Here is a 23,189-nt window from a genome sequence, read left to right on the forward strand (position 1 = left end):
CAGGGGGTTGGAGTTGCTGGGCCCCAAGGGACTGATCTTGTAATGCCATCCACTTCTGTTATATTAAAGGGTGCACCCTTGGGGACTCCTCATCTCCTTCCACATCCCATTCCTCCTCCTTTTCCTCATCAGTAGAGAAGTCCATAGGATCCCATGCCTTAGGGTCCCACCCAGGGGGGGAATAATATCTTCTGTACCTGGACCTGAGGCAGTCTGTGGCCCTAGCATAATCATATTTACACTCTAGGACTTCTAATTGATTAATTTGGTGCAGGTGATCAGTTAAAGAATCTTTCAGCTCCAGGTGCATATCTCATTCTAGCTATAATTCCTCCTCTAAACAGCATGCAGAGGCTTTTTCAACTTGTTCTGGTAGTTGCCTGCAAGGCTCCTAACAAGGGCCATACTATGGCCGCCACTAGTTGGTGGTCCCCCTTTCTCTTATTTAAGTGCAGCTGCTCTGCTACCTGTTGTGGCACAGACAGTACACCTGCTTGAGTCTTCAGGATATCCCCATATTCTCTCTGCAGTCCCCACTCATCCAGAAGGTCAGCCTTCCCTCCCCAAATGGACATTATAGGCCAAAACAGATTTTCCCCGTGGATTCTCCCTCCCCAGAGCTTATGTCCACCACTGCCAGTGGTTCTTTAGTCTCCTGGCTGGCTCACCAGTTGTTCCAACTCCACACCGGAAGGGCACAAGTTAGAGCATCCACGAGATCAAAGAATGAACCAGGTACTGACAGACATGAGTTTTATTGGGACTTAAGAACAGGAGAGGGTCTTCTCAGGCAGCGCTCCATAAAGAGACAAGAAAAGGAGGGGCAATATAATGGGTCTCAGGACAAAGACATTCCCTAGGATAGAGAACAGTTTCTGCTAGAGTCATATGAAACACACAAGTGGGGGAGTCTGGTGCTGTTATCAAAGGAAAGGAATCCACAGCCTTGAGGAGATTAGACTTGACTGTACCATCTGTACATTCTTTTCCCTCCAGGGAGGCTTGTTACTTTTTAACTCCTGTCTAGGTTATCCAGGCAGCCATGTGCTGCAAGCTGTGTTTCATTTAAGGAGGGGGAAGCTCAGGCCCTGGTCGCTCACAGTCTTCCACATTAACTTTACTTTTGTTTATAACAAACTGCATAAATAAATGGTTATAAATATACAGTTTTTATAAAATAGAAAATAGAAAAATATAATTTATTTCCTGTCACACACATGTATTTGCTTGCGTTTATGAAATTCTGGGACTATACAGTAATTTTGTAGCTTGTGTTTTTCAGTATGAGTAGTTTCCCCAAACATCCTCATATATTTAAAACTGGTTTTTTTAGCGGCTTTATATAGCTGTCTGGACTAATCAATCCTCTATTTACTGCATATTTCAGTGTTTCTAGTAACAGTGAGATAAAGATATTTATACATAAATCTTAATGTATATTTGTATGTTATTTCCCCAGGATAAATTTCTAGATCTGGAATTACTATTTAAAGGGAACAAATGGTTTTAAGGCTTGTGATATTAAACTGTACTCCAGAAAAATATGTCCATTACACTTCAACCACTAATATATCAAAGTACCTGTTTTGCTGCATCCTTGCCAACTGCAGGCATTGAGTATTTTAGAAAGTAATTCCCAACAAACGAAAAGTGGCATGTCTTTTTACTTTGTATTTGAATATAGAAAAGCTAAATATTCATATATGTTTAATGGCTTTTATTTCAATAATTCTATTTATATTTTCCTTTTGGGTTTTGTTATTTGTCTTCAAGATTATATAATAAGGATATTAAACATTTGTTTTCACACATTACAAAAACTATTCACTATTTGTATTTGTTTTGTGGATGATGTAACATACAAGTTGCAAGTGATTAAGTTATTCAATGTTTTTGTTTAGTTCCACCTTTTTATGCTTAGAAGTGTCTTACACATGCTCATCTGTATTTTCTTAGTTTTTCATGGGATTATTAGACATTTGTAATATTAATTCATCACCAACTTGATGCATGCAATTTCTTCATGATGTGGACGTACAGTAAAGCTTCTGATTTTCAAATATTTCCGTTATAATTGGCTACCATTGGTAACTTTCTTATTAGTTCTAATAACTATTCAGTTTCTATGGTTTTCCAGGTAATAGCTCATCTGCAAATCAGTGCAACACAATTCTTTCCCTTGTTAATGGCTGGGACTTCTCACTCTTCTTGTTGTTTCATTAAGAACTACCAAGACAATGTTTTAAAAAAACCAAAACAGTGGTAATGACACGAATCCTTGACTTTACATCCCTTAGAGCATTTGGAATGTGCCCTCATATAGAAAGGTTAATAGTTACTGAAAAGATGAGTGATGTACAATTTTTTTGGTGAATAAAATATCTTTAATCTCCATAATTTTACAAGGTATACTTCATTGTGCCGTCTGTGCATTTCATAGATGGAGAAATTAAGGTTCAGGAAGGTTAAGTAAATTACTCAAAGCCCCAGGGATTGCTTATGAAGAAAAATCTCTCCCTGATTTAAAAATCTTTTTCTATTCTGTCAAGTGTGGCCATCAAAGCACTAGAGGAAAGCTAGCCCTTGCATCACTGATGTTTTTCCTCTCCTTTCCTCCTTTTAAACCTACAATATTAGGACAGCAAAGGCACAGACTTCTATCTTTGTAATTTGGTCCTTCTCCCTTGTCAATACCAACCGGCAGTGACGAATTGGGTTCTTAAACCATAACCTGCCAGATTTCCAGGCTTTTTGGGAGGAAGAAGAGGGCGGGAAAAGCGAAGTAGAAAATTTATCTGACTCCGGCCTTCTTGGAAGCAGCCTCCAGCCCTTAAACCTAGGGCAAGCCCAAGTTCCCCGCAGTCCCGGATGTGCTTATCCTGACTTCAGGACTGATCGGCCTCTCAGTCCCGGCCGCCTCCTCTCTGCCCCCTGCAGGCTGGCCGGAGGGAGTGCTCGAGAAATCCGTCGGAGACCCCAGCGCGACTCGCGGCAACGCAGAAGGCCTGGGCCATGGCGCGGGTGCTGATCGTGGGCGCCGGGCTGACTGGAAGCTTGTGCGCCACCCAGCTGAGAAGAAAGGCGTCCGGTCCTCTGCACCTCACCGTGTGGGACAAGGATGGGGACGCAGGTGGGTCTTATAAAAGCCAAAACGGGGCTAAAATGAAGCTGACACAGCCCCTATAAGTAGCGCGGTCTCCGCGAGGTGTGCGTACGAACTAATGCCGGAGTCTCGGAGCTCCGCGCCGCCCCGGAGCCGCACAGGCGCAGCGCTTGCCTCGTCACGTGCCGAACATTTCCGCCTCCCCGGAGGAGTCTAGGAAGGAAAGCAAGTGGGGGCGGCGACCCCGACTGGGCTGGGGGTGGGGCCGCGCTGTGGGTGAAGGCCTGAGCTACTCGGGAGGCAGCTCCGCCAGAGTTTGCAAAGCCTGGGCCGATCGCTGTCTTTAATAAATGTGTTTTTTATCATGGCCCTTTCTGTGCCTTTACAGCGTTCTCCAGGTTATGAGGATCCCACAATTGACCACGCATTCTCGAAGAGGCAGTTTAGAGAATCCTGTTATTCTCAAGAAATCTTTCTGCATGAGAGCTTTCATTGATTCATTCATTTTGACAGTTTACCCAATATTTTCTTGCATTTTAGCCGCTTACACCTTTTATGCAAATTATTAAATATACGCACCATTCACAGCGCTGGGTACTGCTGCATTATTCATGACCCTTAAAAAAAACCCTCACAATCATTGACCAAATTGTGTTACCTATCTCATGACTATGTCAGATGACAAAACCATCAACCTAAAAGAAAGTTTTCTAATACATTTGTAAAGTAATCTATTTGGGGTAACTTCAGGTGAATTGCATTCATTGTAAATGGCTCATTCTAACGCACTAAAATATTTTCCTGTGGATTAAAGGGGGAAGAATGACTACGACCAGCTGTGTTCTTAATCCACAGTGCACAGCTGACTTGGGTGCTCAGTACATCACCTGCACTCCTCATTATGCCAAGAAACACCAAAGGTAAGTTAGTTGAAAGCGGTGGAATCAGTCTTAATGTGTGAAGTAAAACAAGCAAATCATACTTAAGGTTAAACTTTATGTCTGGTAATATAGTGAAATTATTGTGATATTATTATTGTTGATGGTGTTAGTAAAAGGTTAACCTAGATAAAATGGGAACTGTAATACCTGCTTCATAGGATTGTTGTGACGATTAAATGAAAAAATATACAGAGCATAATAAGGGCCCAATAAATATGATGAATCACTATGCTGGTGTTGAGGAAGAAAACAAATACCTGAATTGCTCAAGTCAAAAAGTCTTTTTAACCACACTTAAAAACAGAATACCTTTCTGTTTATTTTCACTGACTTTAATTTTGAAATATATGGGGAAATAAGCTAATGTAAACAGAAATTTATGTATTTTTAAAACACTTCTGTTCTTCACTTGAATTATCTTTTACTTTACACAAAATATACATTGAATTAATCATTTGAAAATTGCTAGTTACAAATTATAGCATCTAAGAATTCTTGGAAGCGAGCATAGTATTTTAGAGCTAATTATAGTATATGCTTACATTATGTATATTGATTTATTTCAGTTTTTATGATGAACTGTTAGCGCATGGCATTTTGAAACCTCTGACCTCTCCTATTGAAGGAATGCTGATGAAAGAAGGAGACTGTAACTTTGTGGCATCTCAAGGAATTTCTTCAATTGTTAAGCATTACTTAAAAGAATCAGGTGAGAATAGCATTTTCTCTGCCTTTTTAAGAATTTTCATTTGAAAGTAAAATTATATATGTAATTAATATGGGTCTGTTTTCATATCAGAAAATTCAGTGTGCTTTGTTCTCATTAATGACTGACCATTATTATGTATTGAAGTATGTGCGTACCATAATTTATTTAACTATTAACTTTCTGGTAACTAGGTTGTTTAGAGGTAGGAGGCTGTTTTGGATTTTTACTAATATAAACATTGCTTTAGTGTTTATCCTTGACATGTTTTTGTAAGTATATCTGTAGGCCCAATTTCTAATAGAATGTTATTTTTTATTTAAAATAACTAAATTAAAATGTGCTCTTTAACCAAATTGTAGCACATGTTTATCTTTAAAAATATTTCATTGATAGTGAACGTGAATATCTTTTTCTGCACACATTTGGGTATTACAGAAATTTTTATTTTTGCTAATGTTGTAGCTTAAAAATGGTATCTTTGTGGTTTTGATTTGCATTTCCTTGTTTGTGAGTCATATTTTGCTTCTTTGTTTTGTTACCTGGCACTTCGTATATTTTTTTCTTTGAATATTTTATTCATAACCTTTGCCCATCTTCTATTAGGATTTTCATTTTTTCCTTATATATTTTGTTTTGAAAATTGATGCTTTTTTTTTTAAAAAAAGAAAATAGAACTTTTCTAAGATGGTAAAGCTTTTTTTTTAAAACCAGAAATAGACTTCTGTATCTAATTCAAGATAATTGAGGAAAGGTACAGATTGAGAAGTTGTTTTGCTTTGTGAGATATTTCTAGAATAATTGCTGTTTGGGTCTTACTCATCAAATAATAGTGAGAGGTGTATTTATCAGGGTTCTACAGAGGAACACCACCAACAGTATATATATATTATATATATATATATATATATATATATAATGAGATTTATTATAGGAATTGGCTCACACAACCATAGCAGGCAGTAGGCAAGTCCAAATTCCATAGCATAGGTGGCATGTTGGGAACTGATAAAAGTTTCTATGAATTTCCCAGGAGAAGCTGGCTGACTGAAGTAGAGATAGAAATTTTCCTTTTTGAATGTTAAAATCATCAGTTCTCCCTTTAAGGCCTTCAACTGATTGGATGAGACTTCTCTCATTGCTTAAGGCAATCTCCTTTGCTGATTGCAATCAACTGACGAAAATCCATGTGATTCCCACACAGTAACGATTAAGCCAGTGCTTGCTTGACCAAAAAATGGACACCTTAGCCGAACCAAGTTGACCAATGTATTCAACCATAACTAAAGTCCCAGAATCTCTGATCCTCGACATGGGGGAGCTCAGTGAGATTTCATACACAGCATGAGAACACAGTAAATACCATTCTGGGTCAGACCATTTCTCCACTTAGGATTCAGTCCGTAATGGTGTTACCTTTGGGCATTTTGTGGAGTGTCAGCATCAACATCACATATTGCCAGCATATGAGTTTTTAAAATTTCACTTCCTTCATGATTTTTCACCTGACTGAAGTTTGGTATATGTAGTTACTGAAATCATCAAGTATTTACTAACTGTATTATAGATCTATCCATCCATGTATGCATCTATCCATTCAGTAAACATTCAGTGAGTGTATACTATGCCCCAGACCTGTTTTAGGTTCTGGTAATACACTGGTTAGCCAAGACCCTGCCCTCCTGGAGCTCCTATTCCGGCAGAGAGGCATTCCTTGATACATTGTACCTACCTCCTTATTTTGTTAGGTGTTTTAGGGAATATAAATGTTTAATCTTCCAGTTCTGCTTTGGAAGCACTTGGGGGGCAGAGGTCATTTAATTCTTTGTAGTTCACAGAGAATATAACAGTGCTTTGTATGTAGCAAGTTCAATGATATAAATGCAGATTCAAATATATATATATAGTTTATATATATTAGGCAATTACCAGTTCAATAACTTTAACTGACTCTTAGTTAATAAAAACAACTATATTTTCAATTTATACAACTTCTTGGGACAATGAGTCCTGTGGGTTTTCTAATCTGCTATGTAAAATAGTAGTAGTATTTGTTAGTATGCTTTGTTATGAAAAGTAGCTTTTTAATTTTTTAAAATTAAAAATAACATTTCTGGTGGAAAATACAGAAAGATATCAAGGGAAAATATGTGATCATAATATATAAATCAACAATAAGTCTATTGTGACATATTTTCTTTCTGCTGATTTTAAAATGACTTCATAATTGAGTTCATGGTCTATAGAATTTTAGTCTATATAAAGTTTTCCTTTGTTTTAATACTCTTTGTAATTCTTCAAGGTTCCTTTTCTCTTTCTACTGAGATCTATTATTATAAGATTTAGTAGACCCTATCTATACCATTTTTAATTTTATAATTTTGTCCCTTTAACCATTCCTATATTATAAATGGCCCATGAAAGTATTTCAGTTTTTCTACAGTATAAGTAAAGACAGTACCTGGAATTGGAGTGAACTGGATTCAAATTAAGACTGGCATCACTTTTAGCTACATAATATTAGGGAAGTTTTAAATCTTTCCTCAGTTCTTTCATCAGTGAAATGAGGGTTATAACATATAATAAGGTTGTAGTGAATAAAAGGGAGATAATGCAGTCATTGTTGGGCCAGATAAATAGTAGACCAGGCACATAGTAATCTCTTGAGAAATGATGTTAGTTTTAAAAATAAAGTCTACTTGAATAATGCTGACCTTCAATGTCCCCAGTCCAGAAGAATCCCAGAGGCCAAGTTATTCTAAAGATCTACGTTTTGGAATCTGGTTGAGTTCACAAACCTCTCTCTGATGGACCAATCAGAGGCCACTCAGATTGGAAACAGACTTCCAGAGAAATTATTTAGATGGAATATGGGATATGTCTAATCGGATGTGCTGTAGAATGGGTCTAAACCTCTAAAGCCAATATTTAATTAGACCAGTTTCCAAAACGAGTAAGCAGGGGCAGAGGAAAGTAGACTCTTGCCTCTTGAACTTAGGTTTTATTTTTATTTATTGCCTGATGTGGTCACATTGCCCTTATTATAGCTAGTTCTGTATTTCTTGAAATCAGTCTTAGAGACTGCCTGCCTTCCCCAGGAAAACAACCTTCACTTTGAATGAGTGATACTTGATTTTTCTGTTTTTCTTTTTGTTGTTGCTGACGTGGGAGAATCTCAGAATAATAAGCTGCTATAGCTATTGTAGCAGTTTGATATGGTTATGAATTCCAAAAATAGATATTGGATTATGTTTATAATCTGGTCTGTACCTGGGTATGATTAAGTTATGATTAGGGCTTTGATTGAGCCATGTCATTAGGGCGTTGAGTCCCTACCCCTTGGTGGGTGGGAACTTACAGGTAAAAGACATGACAAAGGACAGAGTTGGAGGGGTTTTTGATGTTGGAGTTTTGATTTGGAGTTTGATGCTAGAGTCTTGAGCTGGAGCCCTGGAAAGAGAGCACCTAAGCAGGAGAAGAACACAGAGGTATAGAGATGGCACCTTAGACATGGCAGAAACCCTGGGGAGAGAGATAGACCCGTTTGCCTGATAGTCTACATCTGACCTTGTGGAGAGAGGCAAAGCCTAGAGAGCCTCACAGTCTACATAGTCTACAGCTGACCTTGTAGAGTAAACAGGACCTGAGCCCAGAGAGAAGCAAGACCTGTGAAGAGAGGAACCCTGGCAGATGTTGGCAGCCATCTTGCTCCAACCCATGGAAATAGACTTTGTTGAGGGAAGTAACTTATGATTTATAGCCTGGTATCTGTAAGCTCCTACCCCAAATAAATACCCCTTGTAGAAACCAACCAGTTTCTGGTATTTTGCATCAACACCTCTTTGGCTGACTAATACAGATGTCATTTATTAAGTGCTAACCATTTTACCAGGCTCTATGTTATGTACTTTACATAAATTATTTCTAATACAATGACCTTTCAAGGTAGTTATAATTATCCACATTTCACTACTAAGGAAAATGAGACTCAGAAAGGTTAAGTAGCTAAAGGTTAGTAGCTAAGGTCACTTGGCTACTAAGTAACAGAGCTAGAACTCCCTTGAAGCTGAATTGTCTTTTCCTAATAGCTATTCCACTCCAGGGAGGGCAGCGAGAGGTGCTTATACCTTCCGACTTAACTTTTGTTTTGTAGGGCCTTCTCCTTCCCTTGTTCCCCTCTTTCATTGTTTAGTCCCTGTTGCCAGGGGACAGGACTCTTAAAGAGTAATACCATCTTATTTCTTTATGAAACCTGGGAGATTGAGCACCTGATGGTTCCTGCCTATGATATTTGGAGAGTGATGGGCCACGTCTTTTTACTTTTGTTAGTATGATTCTATGTCATTAAATCATTCATAATTTGAGTTCATCCTCCAGGACACAGGGTCAGAAGCTTTTGTTTGTCTTGGCTTACCAATAAAGAGGACTGTTGCTGCATTTATTTGTTTTTATTATATGATCTGCTTTAAAATGGACATTGGTTAGCACTCTGAAAAATTGATATGTGCAGTATAACTTGTTAAAAGTTGGCAGGATGAATTTCTTTGAAAAGATAGTTTAAGTTGTAGGTGACATTGACAATATTTACTTTTATCATTCTCCCCCCTTTTGCTTTTGTACCTAGTTTCTTTCTAAAATTGTAGGGGAAGTGATCTTGGATGGTTGGATCTCCAAATTCTCCCAGGGTGGTGATCATGGCACTCACCATAACGGTATCCTTCAGAAAGAAGCTAGAAAATATATGAATCTGGTCAAACATTCTTCAGTTTACTTTAAGCAGTACATTTTATTAGACATTGGTCACATATCTTAAGGTTGCATCACAGACTTTCTGAACTACTGCTGACATAAAACCTATTTGTGGGAAACTATAAGAGAAAAATAAATTTGTATTTTTTTCTTTAAGATGGAGGAAGGTAGGGGAGGAAATTGAATAAATATATAACGGAGATACATTTGCCTTTGTAAAATATTTTAAACTATCTTTGTCTTCTGATATCTTCATAGCTACCCACATATTTTAAATTTTCATTAAATATTATGTGCTGGAGAAACAGTAGTAAATAAGAGGCATGGTGCCTTCCTTTATGTATAATTTTGTGGAGGGAAAGGATATTGAAAGCTAATTACACAAAACAGGTTCCTAATAAATGCTAAGAAGAAAGATTAAGAGCATTGTGAGAAAGCATATAATCAAAAGGCCTAAAATGTGGATTTCAGAGGAGTTAGGAAAGAGATGTGTCAGGAAAAGTGTCCCCGAGGATCTGACATTTTTGTGGAGATCTGAATAGTGAGAAAAAGCTAACTAGGCCAACAAGCGAGTGATGAGAGTTCCAGGCAGTGAGCAAATCTAATTGGAGGTTGGTGGATGCAAGGAATGGAAAGACGATTATCATGACTAGAGGATAGTGAAGCGATAGGAGATGTTGCACAAGACTAAGGCCAGATCATGGGGGATCTTGTAAGCATGGTTAGGGAGTGCACTTTCTTAAGTGCAGCGGGAAGCCATTGAAAGGTTTTACATCAAAGAGTGGCATGGTCAAATTTACTAAACTCTTGAGAAAGTTTATGTATTTCTCTAATCACACTAAAATGGGAGTTTCCGGAGCCTATAACTTTTAACGTGTTGTCCTTTTGAAAGATTTTAATTCTCTTCCTAAAACAATGCCACTTTCCCAGAAACTTCATTCTTAGCAGTTAGAAAGGACTATTTCCTTCTTAATAGGGGATTAGATAGCCAGTTGCCCCAAACTCTTGGCAGATGACCTTGTGGGTGTTTTTGCCATTTACTGTGTTAGAGTTTGACCTATTCGTATATACCAGTGGTTCTTACACTTTAGGGTGTGTTGTAACAAGCCTGGGAACCTTGTTAAAACATTGCTGGGGCTTGCCCCCAGAGTTTCCAGTTCAGTAGGTCGGGTGGAGCCTGAGAATGTACATTTCTAAGAAGTTCCCAGCTGCTGCTTGGTCTACTGGTTCAGGAGTCACACTAACTACCTGCACACACTTTGGGGAACACCTTGTGGTCATTAGAATTCATTTCTAAGACATTTGGCTGAGGTATGGGGAATTTTCTAGGCCACTGGACTTCATTCTTCTTAAACACACACATGTACTTACACCACCAACAATAACAACATAATGCTCTTATCAAAGGAAATATTATGTGAAATCATAACCAAAAGAAAGAGAGAAAATCAGTTGACTTAACTAAAATCACAGGCAAGGCTGGGACTAGGGTGACGCAAATGAGGCAAGTGAATCTGACTTAAGAAATCTTAAGTAAATAAAAGAGAGAGAAGCAGAGATGTTCTGGTTGGAGAGAGTAGAATGCTTCAATTATCTGCACTTTTTACACAAGAAGGGTAACATTCTCAGGCATGTTGGAGTACAGTCAGTACTGTGTTTCTTCTAATGTATTTATTTGCATTTGACTTTAAAAATTTGAGACTTGTTATATTATTCAAGGGACAATGAAAGATGTGGAGTTTAAGAGATCTGCAGACATGACAAAGAGGGGCCTAAACTGTTATTGGATAGATAAATTATACCTGAAGCCTGCTGATATTTAGAATCAATGTCAGAGTAAGTGGTAAAGACAGTGAAGGTTGTAGGACATCAAAGATGGGAAAGATCACATTGAGCTCGAGTGACTACAAAAGTAAGCTTCATGGGTAAGGTTGGATCTATACTGGATTTTTAACAGCTACAAGCATGAAGTGTCCCAGATAACAATAAGCAGCATCTTGCAGTCTTGCAGTGTGCTTTTTTTTTTTCACACTGCATCTTTATTTATTTCTTTTCTGTCCCTTGATATTGGGAAAAAAAGGGGGAATGGATTTGTTTTTAAATCAATGTTTTCTGAAAACTAGTATATGAGGTATAGTATGAGTGTATTAAGGAGACTTAATTCAGTTATATTTTCTTTCAGTTTATGGTTCACAAATTCATTCTTTTAAACATCCATTGGTATATTTTTTCCTAGTATGTGCCAAGTACTGTATTATATGTGTCATTTGCTCCACATAAAAACAAAACAGGTATAATTACTGTCTCATGGGTTTACAGCTTACAAGGGAAGACAATGTTAAATAATTAGCCAAATTATTATTAAAATAACTTTGTGATAAGTATATAAAGTAAAATGTAAAAGAGGGCATTATAGATTACGTTTCTATTAATTCTGAGTCGTCTTAATAAAAGTAATGGATCCAGTGATGAGGACTTGCATTTCCCTTACAGGGTTTCTTTTGCCCTGGTTGAAATTCCTTTAATAGAGAATTCTGCTCTTTTCCCTATTACTAAAGAGTAGTAGTTTTAAATCATTTCAAAATGATTCTGAATCTGTTTTCTTATCTGTGAAAGTAACTGGTATAATGTATATCAAGTGGTTAGCACAGTGCTTGACTTATCATAGATGCTTAATAAAAGGTAGTTACTGTTATTATTAATGGTAATAGTAGTAATATTTTAGTATATTTCCTCTAGAGCAAGCATTGATAGGAATTATCATCGAACAAGAAAGAAGGTAAAGAAAGAGAACTCAGGCGTGGGATGGCAGGTGACTGTAGAAGACCGACTTCACCATTTTGTTCACTTGGATGGATCTCACCATTTTGTTCACTTGGATGAATCCAGTTTGTGACTCTTCACTTCTCTCTCATTGATGTGGAAAATCCTGATTGTGTGAACATGATTTTGCTTTTGGATTAGGTGCAGAAATCTGCTTCAGACAGTGTGTGACCCAGATCAACCTGAGAAATGATAAGTGGGAAGTCTCCAAGGAGACAGGCCCCCCTGAGCAGTTTGATCTTATTGTCCTCACAATGCCAGTTCCTCAGATTCTGAAGCTTCAAGGTGACATCGTCGGCTGTGAGTCTTTGCCTCTACTGTTTCTGTGATAGAGCATGCTAAGAGAATACTAGCATACTAAGAGAATATTAGTATGCTAGCAAAAGAAGTATTATGGATTCTGTTGACTTGCATGCTTTAAGAACTGAAGCACTTATGGTTCATGATTTTAGTTTAAGCCATACCGAAGCCCATAGATTTTTTATTTTAGTAGTTAAGAGTTAAATATTTTATTAGTGCTTCTCACCCTTAAAAGTCAGTGTTCTTGATGGAAATGCCGTAGTTTGGACTAAAAGAAGAATGTTCACTTTGTGGTCTAGAGAAAAGCAAGGTTTTTACTATACTGACGCTTGCTTGGGTTGCATTTCTTGTGTATTTGCTTTTGGGACTGCCCTCTAGATATTTATTTCTGTTTGAGGCAATGGCCCAGCCACAAGGGGAAAGAAAGGAATAAGGGAAAGGGGGTTGGGAGTAGTAAATTATGCTAAAGGAGCTAAAATTATGATAAGGGAACTAAAATAAAAGGAAATTCTCCTGAAGTAATAAAGATTAAAAAAATTATTTTTCTAAGATCAAAGGAGAATTTTAAGCAGGAATATGATGCCTCTTGAGATCTTGTTATGTAGAATGCCATATCTTATTTAGCAACTCAGATCTTACTATTTTATAATATGGAATTAATTTTCATGTGGAGAGAAAACAGTAGACTACTGAAGAGATTTTTTTGGCAAGAAAGCAAACATTTTTTATTTATATCTGGTATTGTTTTCTAGGAAACATTGATTTTAGGTTTGCAATGTCAGTTAAAGTACTGGGCAAAATCTTGGTTACCCCCAAAGAAAGCTAGAGTATGTTAAGTTAGAGGACAAGGAAACGAGGATGATCTGACCTTGTCACCAAGCATGGATTCTGTAATAATATGGACTTTGCCATCTGCCTCCCAGAAAACAGTAACTCAGTTCCATTCCAACACAGAAAGAACCAGATACTATTCTTTGATTTTGTTTAGTAAGGTTTTACTTAATAAATTAACTGTTTCAAGTTTCAGAAATTTGTTCATTTGAAGCAGGTGAAATTACTGTTACATATGGTGATATTGGTTAACCAGTTTTGTCAAATTAAATTTTATCCAATTTTGTAGTACTGTCAGTAGGGTCTATGAAATCTTGATACTTATTCCTCAGTTATCTACTGGGGAATATTAAGTATGGAGGATTATAATTAAATACATTTAATATGTTGATTAGAATTTGCAAATTAAGGCTGGATTCTCTTAATTGCAAACTCTGTGTTTATATGTTATATATGTTTTTATATATATAACCTCATGTTTTATATAGGTATATGATTTGTATGTTTCAAGAAATATTTTAAACAGGATATACTTATTTAACTTTTATTTCATGAACACCTAGATAATAAAAGTAAAATAATGTTTAAATAGTGACTGTTACTAGGTTAATTTATATGAAGTTGTGATTTTTATAGGTCAAAATTGATCAAATATTGGCAATTTCACTTGGTTTAACCTAAATACTGTATATAAATGTTGAGATAGGAAAAATTAATGACTAAAGTCAGTAACTACTAAAGTAGATGAGATTATTTTAGGCTTATAAGACTACTTTGACGTGTTCTTCTCTAATTATGCTATTCAAAATTTTCTATATATACTGGTAAGTCTTTATTACTACAATCTTCATTTTTTGAATGTGTTATTTCACAGTCTTTAAATATTGCATGGTTAGCTGCTGTATACTTTGTCTTTGGATAGTAACCTTTATTAAATTTTTAAAATATAAAATCTAGTGACAAGGGTATATGAATTTCCTATCCTTCCCCCAAAAGGACTCTAATCTGTAAATGGCTAATTTAGAAATGTCTTTTACATGCAAATATCTTTTCTAGTTTTCTCTCTACTGCTGGGAGTGGGGGTGGGAGTTGGATGTCTAAGATTTTCTCCACTATTCCTGAGCATTCCTGGTTTAATGTCACCAGCAACCTCTGATAAATCTACAGACATTGCTTCCTGCCACTGACATAGGATAGGTTTAAGATGATGATGGTAGCAAGTTTCCACTTTAACTGCTGTGCATGCTGGGCAGAAAGTAAAGGAGAAAAAGACATGCAAGCCACCCAAATGAGAATTTATTATATGTGTGCAAGCAGTGGGTATATTCTAAGTCAATTCTGCAATTCAGAAGTGAGTAAGGATAATGGCATCGACAAAAGGCATGTGTGAAGAGTCAGAAAACCAAATTCTAAAATTAAGTGCAGGAGAGACCAAGGGACTAGAGATACCAAGGAGGGAAGGGAACATACATTTCTCCAAGCCTGGGAACTTCCTTGGTTAGCTTTTGTTATATCAGTTGTTGACACTGCATTTCCGTTTTAATCCTATTCCATTTTAATCCTAGACTATTTCCATTTTAATCCTAGAAAACTCAAAATTGGAAAGGGTGTTAGCACCCTTCTCATCTTGAGCTCTTTGGAGCCTTTGCTGCAATAACCTTGATAAGCAGTATGTGAGAACCTATAGACACCCTTTCATTTCATGTGAGCTCACTAGCTCATATGGCAGTTATAACCTTATCAGAAAACTGCTTCCTATCCTGAGCTCAGTTCCACCTAATTGTTTAAATTTTATCTTTTACAAGAAAACTGAGAAATATGTAGGCGACTATTAGGACATTGCTACTCAAAGTGTGATTCTTGGACCAGAAGAATCTGCTTTTTCCCTTCATATCCTATCTCAGTTATCATCTTCATCATGGAAGCCTTTCTTAATTCTCTTACTTTTGACTAGTGGAATTTCATTCTCACTTGGCATTTCTGCTCCTCTTCCTTAGCCCCACAATCACCAGGCCACTGTTGCTGCCCTATATGTGTCTAACAGCCCCTGTCTTCCTTGACCTGCCCGCCAGATGTCTTTTTCCCCTTCTGTAATCAGAAAACCTACACACTTAATGGTAGTTTGAGAGTCATAACTGAGTTAAAATGTCAGTGAAACCTAATCCACACAAGACTAAGATTTAACCTTTAGCAACTATATTTCAAGGTTTGATGAAAGGGAAGTAGATGACTGCTACTAACTAAAATAAGAAATACCAGAGGAGGAGAAATCATTTTGACTGGGAAAAGATAAGGTAGAAAAGTTCCAAGGATTAAGAATCAATAGTATCAAATATTTCAGAACGATTAGAAAGGATGAAGATTGGTCATATAACCAAGAGCGGTTTCAGTACAATGGTGGAAGCAGAAGCTAAAGTCCAGTAGGTTGACAAGTAAGCCAGTCCCCTCCTTATACCTCTGTATTTGGGAGGACCTCTAGCTTGTTGGTTCCGAGTGTGGTCTCTAACCAGCAGCCGTGAGAACTTGTTGGAAATGCAAATTCTTGGCCTCATCTAGACCTACTGAACTGGTGATGGTTGATCAAATCCTCCACATGATTCTGATACATGCTGAAGTTTGAAAGTCACCACTCTAGCTCCTAGAACTGACAAAAAAAGCTGTTGCTTGGGGAAGATTTCATGGATTGCCTTAGCAAAGCCATGAAAATCTGTAGAATTTAGAGGATCTCTTCTTCATTCTGATCTCTTGAGTCCAAGGAAATTATTTTAGGAAGAATTGAAATGGTTGTATTTGAAGAAGAGTTGAAATTATATAAATAATAACATTGTCTTATTAGTTATATCTAATTGTTAGGCATTGACATCTAAGAGAGACCCCTTATTACCTTTTAAATGAATGTAACAAAAGTAGCAAACAAATTCAGTAATGGTATTTTCCCTCAGAATAGAGGGTGACCATACCCCCAGTATGAGATGATAATGTATTGAGAAATTATTTGTGAAAAATAAATTGATTTTTTAAATTTTCATTTTGACAAGTCATCTCTTCCAGTACTTCTTCAGGTATTTCAAAAATGTAGCTACAAGATGGATCTTGTTTCCCTTACAGGTGAAAAAATCCAACAAAAACAATTGGTGATAGCCATCCTCACATCAGGGGGTTTGGGTACAGAATGTTCAGCCTGACTTTAGTGCATTTTTGTTGTCATTGGTTTTTTTTTCAAATAAATTTGAAAGGGTACTACTTTTATTTGAAAGGATAGTGCTTTTTCCAACACCTATCTTCTAAGAACTTTGTACTATACAATGGCCTGCATAATCATTGCCCCAATACCAAAATTTCTAACAGCACATTATACAAATTGCTCTAGTTAATAAATAAGGGTTATCCACTAATTAAGAGAATATTTAAATTTCAATAAGTTTAACATAAAAATCACACTTCAAAAGTTTGTAAAGTTTAACAGATGTATTTAAAATCCAATATGTCATGAAGGAATCCACAGCTTTTCATCTCTAAAAACAGAGACCTAATTTTAGGGTTCAAAAATTCCATTTTTCAAAAGCAATAACCAAGTGTTTTCTTCTATAATAGCTTCAAACTTTTTTACTCTCAACTATTTCACTGCTCCATGCCACTGCAGACAAACTTGACATGACAGTGTGATACTATCATACCCAAAAGAAAGTTAAAAAAGGAAAATTTTGTTGTAAATGCAGATCTCTAATATGACGTCTAGCACAAAAAAAGCTTTAAGGCAGTTTCTTTCCGCATTTGATTAGGAGTGAATTTGCTGTAAAAGCAATGAAAAATCATTTACAAAATATAATACTGGGGTTCCTTTTTTCTGAAGATGTTTAACTACTCAAAATGACAATTACATCTTCAAGAGTATACTAAAAAGGGTGGAAAAAACAATACAATTGACAAAGTGTAGATGCTAAATAAACCAAAGATTTTTTAAGGGGTTCTTTTTAAGAAGTAGGAAGGATTCAAAGCTTGGGGAAATCCAGTATTAAATGCACACACACACAAAAGAGAGAGAGAAAAACAAAAAGAAAATGAAAACAAAAAAAAAAAAAAACACTTCCCCAACTGCAACCATTCGGTTTTTGAACAGAATGGTTGGGGCAATGGTTCTACAGGCTACTGTGTAGTATGAAATTCTTAGAAGCTAGGTGTGGGGAAAAATAGTGTTCTTTTACTACCAAAAAAATAGTGTCCTACAGCATCTTGGGCTAGGAATGAGATCTTGACCATGCTCTGTATCAACTATAATAAGGAGAAGGTGATCTTCTGTATCAGTAATCATAGTCTTCATATCTGGCATTCCCACCATCATATTCTCTACCATATTAAGAATCTTGACCTCCACCACCATCACCACTGAATTGTGCCCATGTAGATGCCTGGCATAGGTGTGTGTGTGCTTTCTTGGTGATAGAATAATGCACACAAATTCTTCTACCATCCAGCTCCATTCCATTTGCCCTTTCTATAGCCTCTTTTGAGTCATCTATTCTCTCAAAATAAACAAAAGCAAATCCTCATAATTGCCCGGTTTGCTGATCATAAATCACATTGACATCACTCAAAGGTCCATATACAGAAAATACTTCATGAAGATCTCTTTCTGTTGTGAACAAACTGAGGCCAAACACTCCAAGACAAATGTTGGGATCTGGATTTGCCCTGCTGCCTGTATATCTTCTCTGGTTAGACATTGGAGAATGATATTGACTCCTTCAATGCTGGTATTCCAGTGTATATGATATACTTCAAGATCATCTCCTGGATTTTGATCTTGATCAAGAATGGGATTCAGAGTTGTTGGGAAAGTCTTGATGGACTACGAGATCCTGATATGTTTTCTAATTTTACATGAGCAGGCATTCCGGTTGGAGATTTTGACTGAGTGAGACTCCTAGGACTCATTTATTCTTCTAGATTCATTTAAATATACTTCACTCTTGCCTTCTCTTCATTTTCATTGAGCTTTTTTCATTTTTCATACTTTGTGTATTCTTCTCCAATTCAAAAATAGCCTTAAAAATTCAAGTGGGAGGCAGATGTAGCTCGAGCAGTTCGGTACCCATCTACCACATGGGAGGTCCTGGGTTCAGTTCCCAGTGCCTCCTAAAGAAGATGAGCAAGACAGTGAGATGACATGAGGGGTTGACGCAGTGAGCTAATGCAATAAGAGGATGCAACAAGATAATCAATGAGATGACACAACAACAAGATGCAGCAAGGAGACAAAATGAGAGACACAACAAACAGGGAGTGGATGTGACTCAAGTGAGTGGGTGCCTCCTTCATACATGGTAGGTTCCAGGTTCAGTTCCCGGTGCCTCCTAAAAAGAAGACAAGCAGACATAGAGAGCACACAGAAACAGACACAGAGAGCTGACAGTGAACGCAAACAATGAGGAGGGAGAAATAAAATAATTTAAAGCAAAGACCAGTGAAGAAGGATGGTCAAATGATGAGCCCTTGATACTGATGACTATGCTTATGAACCTGTATGCCTGAAATTTGAACTAGACCTACAGCTGCAGGGTGCCTAAGAGTTACCTCCTGAGAGCCTCTGTGTTGCTCAAATGTGGCCACTCTCTAAGCTAAACTTAGCATATAAATGCATTACCTTCCCTCAAGCATGGGACATGACTCCTGGGGAGAGCCTCCCTGGCACTGAGGGATTACTACCAATCACTAATTGATGATGCAACTAGAAAAATACCTTGAGTAAAAGGGGGAAATGGTAAAGACAAATGAGTTTATATGGCTAACAGTCTTCTAAAAAGAGTTGGGAGGTCATCAGAGGAGTCACTCTTTCGCACATCTTAGCAAGATCCCAGAGACAGCCAAAGTAGATATAACACCAGGTGCTGGTACTCCTGAGGGCTACAGAGACACACAGTTCTACAGTCATAGCAATTGGCTCTGGAGTTCAGTGCCTTGTCAGTGGGCCCTACTTTGGAATTTGTGTTCCTGAGTGAGATGGAGTTGGATTCAGACATGACCTTTCTACACATGCCTCTTCTTTCACCTTTACTGAACCTGTGGTTGGTGCTGGGGTTTGTGTATACCCAGGAGACTTGAATCTTTGGGCTATCCATGTGCCAGCTGGGCCTTCTCCTACTTTCCGGTTCATTGAACTTACCCAGGTCAGCTAATAGGGAGGTGAAGATGGTCAACCACCACACCAGGGAACTGAGAGTGCCTACAACTCCAAGCAGGAGAATTGCATCCTTCAACCATGTGAGTCTAAGCCCCCTCTCGGTATAGAGGTGGAGTGGACGTCACTATCCCAGGGTCCACAGGATGGAGGAATAAAATATAGATTAGAGTGGACTGACTTTTATTCTACTATAGAACTGTTGTGACTAGTAATGGAAGAAATTGTAGCATTGCTCTGGAGAAAGGGGCCATGGTAGTTGCTGAGGTCAGGGAGAGGGAAGAAGAGATGGGACGTGGGGCCATTTTTGGGACTTGGAATTGTCCTAAATGATATTGCAGGGACAGATGCTGGACATTATATCCTGCCATCACCCAATGAATGTACTGGGGGAGAGTATAAACTGCAATGTAAACTATAATCCATGCAGTGCAGCAGTGCTCCAAAATGTATTCACCAAATGGAATGAATGTTACCACAGTGATGAAGGAGAGTGGGATGGGGTGGGGGTCATGTTGGAAACCTTTTATATTTTTTAATGTAACATTTTTCATGATCTATGTATCTCCAAAAAAATACAATTAAAATTTTTTTTTTTTAATATTTAAGTGCTTCTCTCTGACCAATCTGTTCAGTTTTTCCCCCATTCACTTTTAATTTTCTGATCTTTAATCCTTTTCGTTAGCTTTTTAAAACTTGATTTAACTTTCACATTCTTCAATTTCTTCATGAACCTTAACTCTGCCCTTAGAAGTTGTTCTCCTCTACATCACTCATGTCTGCCAGGCGCACTCCAGAACTAAATAAGAGACAAGTCTCAGCTTGAGGGCCAGTTCGCTGACTGGACAATGGAGAGAAGGAAAAGAGTCAGCAACCACTGCTGCCCCACTCCATTCACACTCGGGTCACAGGCTCCCACAAAAATCGCTGCTGCTTTTTAATCCTGGGTGAGATATGTATCCATCCTCATCACTTGGAGGGCTTGTTAAAACAAATTGCTGGAGGCGTCAGAGTAAGCGCACCCATATCATCGCTCCTACAATGAAACAAGTGGGGACAAAATCCTGCCTGAGTGAGCTGTTTTGGGAACCCACAAAGCAGGATGCTGCTGGACATTGATCCAGAGAGATAAGAAAGGTGATAGCTCAAGAAAATAAAAAAATACAAAAAAACAAAAACCAAACAAACAAATTGCTGGGCCCCTGCTCCTGGAGTTTCTGATTGAGTATGGGGCCAGGAAGTCAGTGGTCCAGGGAACACACCTTGAGAACCACTGACTTGCTTTGGAGCATCATCTGGTTTCTGGAGTCAAGCAGTAGGACCTTCAAAAAGCAGACTCGCCCTATTGAACAGGTAATTCTAATGCACAGCTAGGATTGAGTACTGCTGCCTAAAACATCAGTCTGTCTACACAATTTTTATCTACACTTTTTGCATTTGCAGCCTGTTTTGCACCCCTGGCAAACCCATCTTGTATTGCTCTTGAGTATGAGTCTCAGGCTCATCCATGTTTACTTGGCGTGTTTACAAAAGCTTTTCTGTGACTTTGCTTTGCCTCCATCTGTACCAGGTTTCACTGATTTTTTTTTCTTTCTCTTGCCTTTCATTGGGTCTGACTGCACTGATATTTGGAAGTTACCTCATCTTGCCTTGAAACCCTTGAATTACAACAAAGCAGTCTGGTGATGGCAGGAGATGGCTTTAAGGATGTAGGGCTGGTGGTGAATATTGACATACCTGTAACTTTTGACCTTGTTGCCCAGCTAATGTTGACAATAAATTTGATTGAAAACAGCCATTTCTGCCAGTATTAGAAAGGAAGGTGGTAATAAATATGGTTTGTAGAGCTTAGGTTTAGAACTATAGTAGAAATTGTTTTCTGAGCAAGAGCATAGTTGCTATTATATCTTGAGAGCAATTTATTTTTCTTTGAATATCAGTTCCCTGTGCAGCAATGATATAGCTTCTTTTCTAGTGCAGTGTGAGATAATACCAGAGGGATTGGAATATTTATTAGGTAGCTACAGATAAGGTAGAAAACTAATTTAAAAGATCTCTTTCAAATGTGTACCTCTAGCCTGTCACCACGGTTACTTTAAAGTAGGGTAATTTTTTGCCATGGAGACCTGTAGTAATTGGATTGATTTTGAGGCTCTTAAATAACATAATGGAACATTTTACTAAAACATAGCTATCAATCAGTGCATTCAGTTGTGCCATAAATTACATTTTCCAATTTTTAAAAGCTTTATGGTATAGAAGCTTGGTTTGTCAATAGAATCCCATCAAAATTGCTTTTTTAAACTAGTTCTCAATATTTTGTGTTAGTGATAACTAAAACATAATACCATGGCATAAATTGACTCCTGAGATGTGTTTAAGGGCCTGCTAATGAATAATTTTATTTAGATTTTCTGGATCTTTTTCTTTCTTTCTTTTTTTTGTTCAGAACTGTGTTAGGCTGATAGATATAACTTAATTCTCTTATTATTATTGCATTTCTTTTTGTCCTTTTTGGGCAATTTTTGCCTTATGATTTTTTTATACCATGTTATTTGATTCATAAAAAATCTTTATTACCCTTTGACCTAAAGTGTCCTGTTTTTAGTCACATTTAAATTTATTTTGCTTTCCAATCAACTCTGATAAATAGAGCTTGTTCTGTTTTTGCTTGCCTGGTACATTCTTTTTACTTTTAACCTTGCTGAAGCTAGTTTAAAGGCATCTTTTTTTATACTTGCCCATCTTTGAGCCAGGAATTTCATAAATATATGTCTTATTTTTTATTGTTTTTTGTCAATTTTTCATGGGGCATGTCCACTTTTGACTTGAAGATTGAACTCTTCCCTTAGATTTAGGTTAAGTTTCTTTCTATTAAAGAAACTGTACTTGAGTATTTGTTTCTGTTCCATTTATGATCTCAGAGTATCTTAAAAAAATATAAAGCACCTTCCTTCCATAGCTATTTTCTCTCAAATAGTTGAACTTCAGTCTTTGCATTATTTTTTTTTTCCTAGCTTTTTCTCCAGACCACCTATGTATCTTTCAAAAGTGATCTTTTTGCCCCCTTCCCTGAGGTCTCATTTCATAGAGGTCTTACGTTCTTTTGCTGTTTTCAAGTCATTGCCTGGAGTGTTTGTCGAAATTAGCTGCTTCCTGTCTGAACTGTTCTGTTGCATATTCTTCATCTGCTCATTTGTAAGGTTCTACTGTGAAATATGCTTCTCCTCCTTTTTTCTGCAAAGGTTCCTCTTTGACCATTATTCATCTTTCAATGGGGGCAATTCTGTTTATATTATGAAGAGTAGTATAGTAGGCAGAGGCAGGACTTTGCAATCCAGGTATGTTGACTCAGAATATTTTCTTACCCATTCCAATGTGGACTTGGCTTTGGCAACACATCAGAACTTAACGCCTTTTTATTCTCCATTTTGGGGAATAGTAGGTCTGTATGGCTTGCTCTGTCATGGACTTTGGGTGATGTGTTTATGTGGAATAGAGGGATGATATTATTTTGATTCTGTTTTTCTTTTAGTTGTGATCAGAAACTGTAAATGG

At 37.3% G+C, this 23,189-nt stretch overlaps 1 protein-coding gene and 1 pseudogene across 1 annotated transcript in view; one reads left to right on the forward strand and one right to left on the reverse strand.

Moving 5' to 3' along the window:
* Positions 1-2,953: 2,953 nt before the first annotated feature.
* Positions 2,954-23,189, forward strand: part of RNLS (renalase, FAD dependent amine oxidase) — a 412,797-nt gene continuing 392,561 nt past the window's right edge. The window contains exons 1-4 of the mRNA XM_058298840.2: positions 2,954-3,130; positions 3,918-4,023; positions 4,611-4,753; positions 12,464-12,622. Of these exons, the coding sequence (XP_058154823.1) occupies positions 3,013-3,130; positions 3,918-4,023; positions 4,611-4,753; positions 12,464-12,622 (526 nt within the window). The 5' untranslated portion in view covers positions 2,954-3,012. The remainder of the gene's footprint in view (positions 3,131-3,917; positions 4,024-4,610; positions 4,754-12,463; positions 12,623-23,189) is intronic.
* Positions 17,692-18,177, reverse strand: LOC139439230 (transformer-2 protein homolog alpha pseudogene; annotated as a pseudogene).

This window comes from Dasypus novemcinctus, chromosome 6 (genome assembly GCF_030445035.2).
Source record: "Dasypus novemcinctus isolate mDasNov1 chromosome 6, mDasNov1.1.hap2, whole genome shotgun sequence".
NCBI classification, from domain to species: domain Eukaryota; kingdom Metazoa; phylum Chordata; class Mammalia; order Cingulata; family Dasypodidae; genus Dasypus; species Dasypus novemcinctus.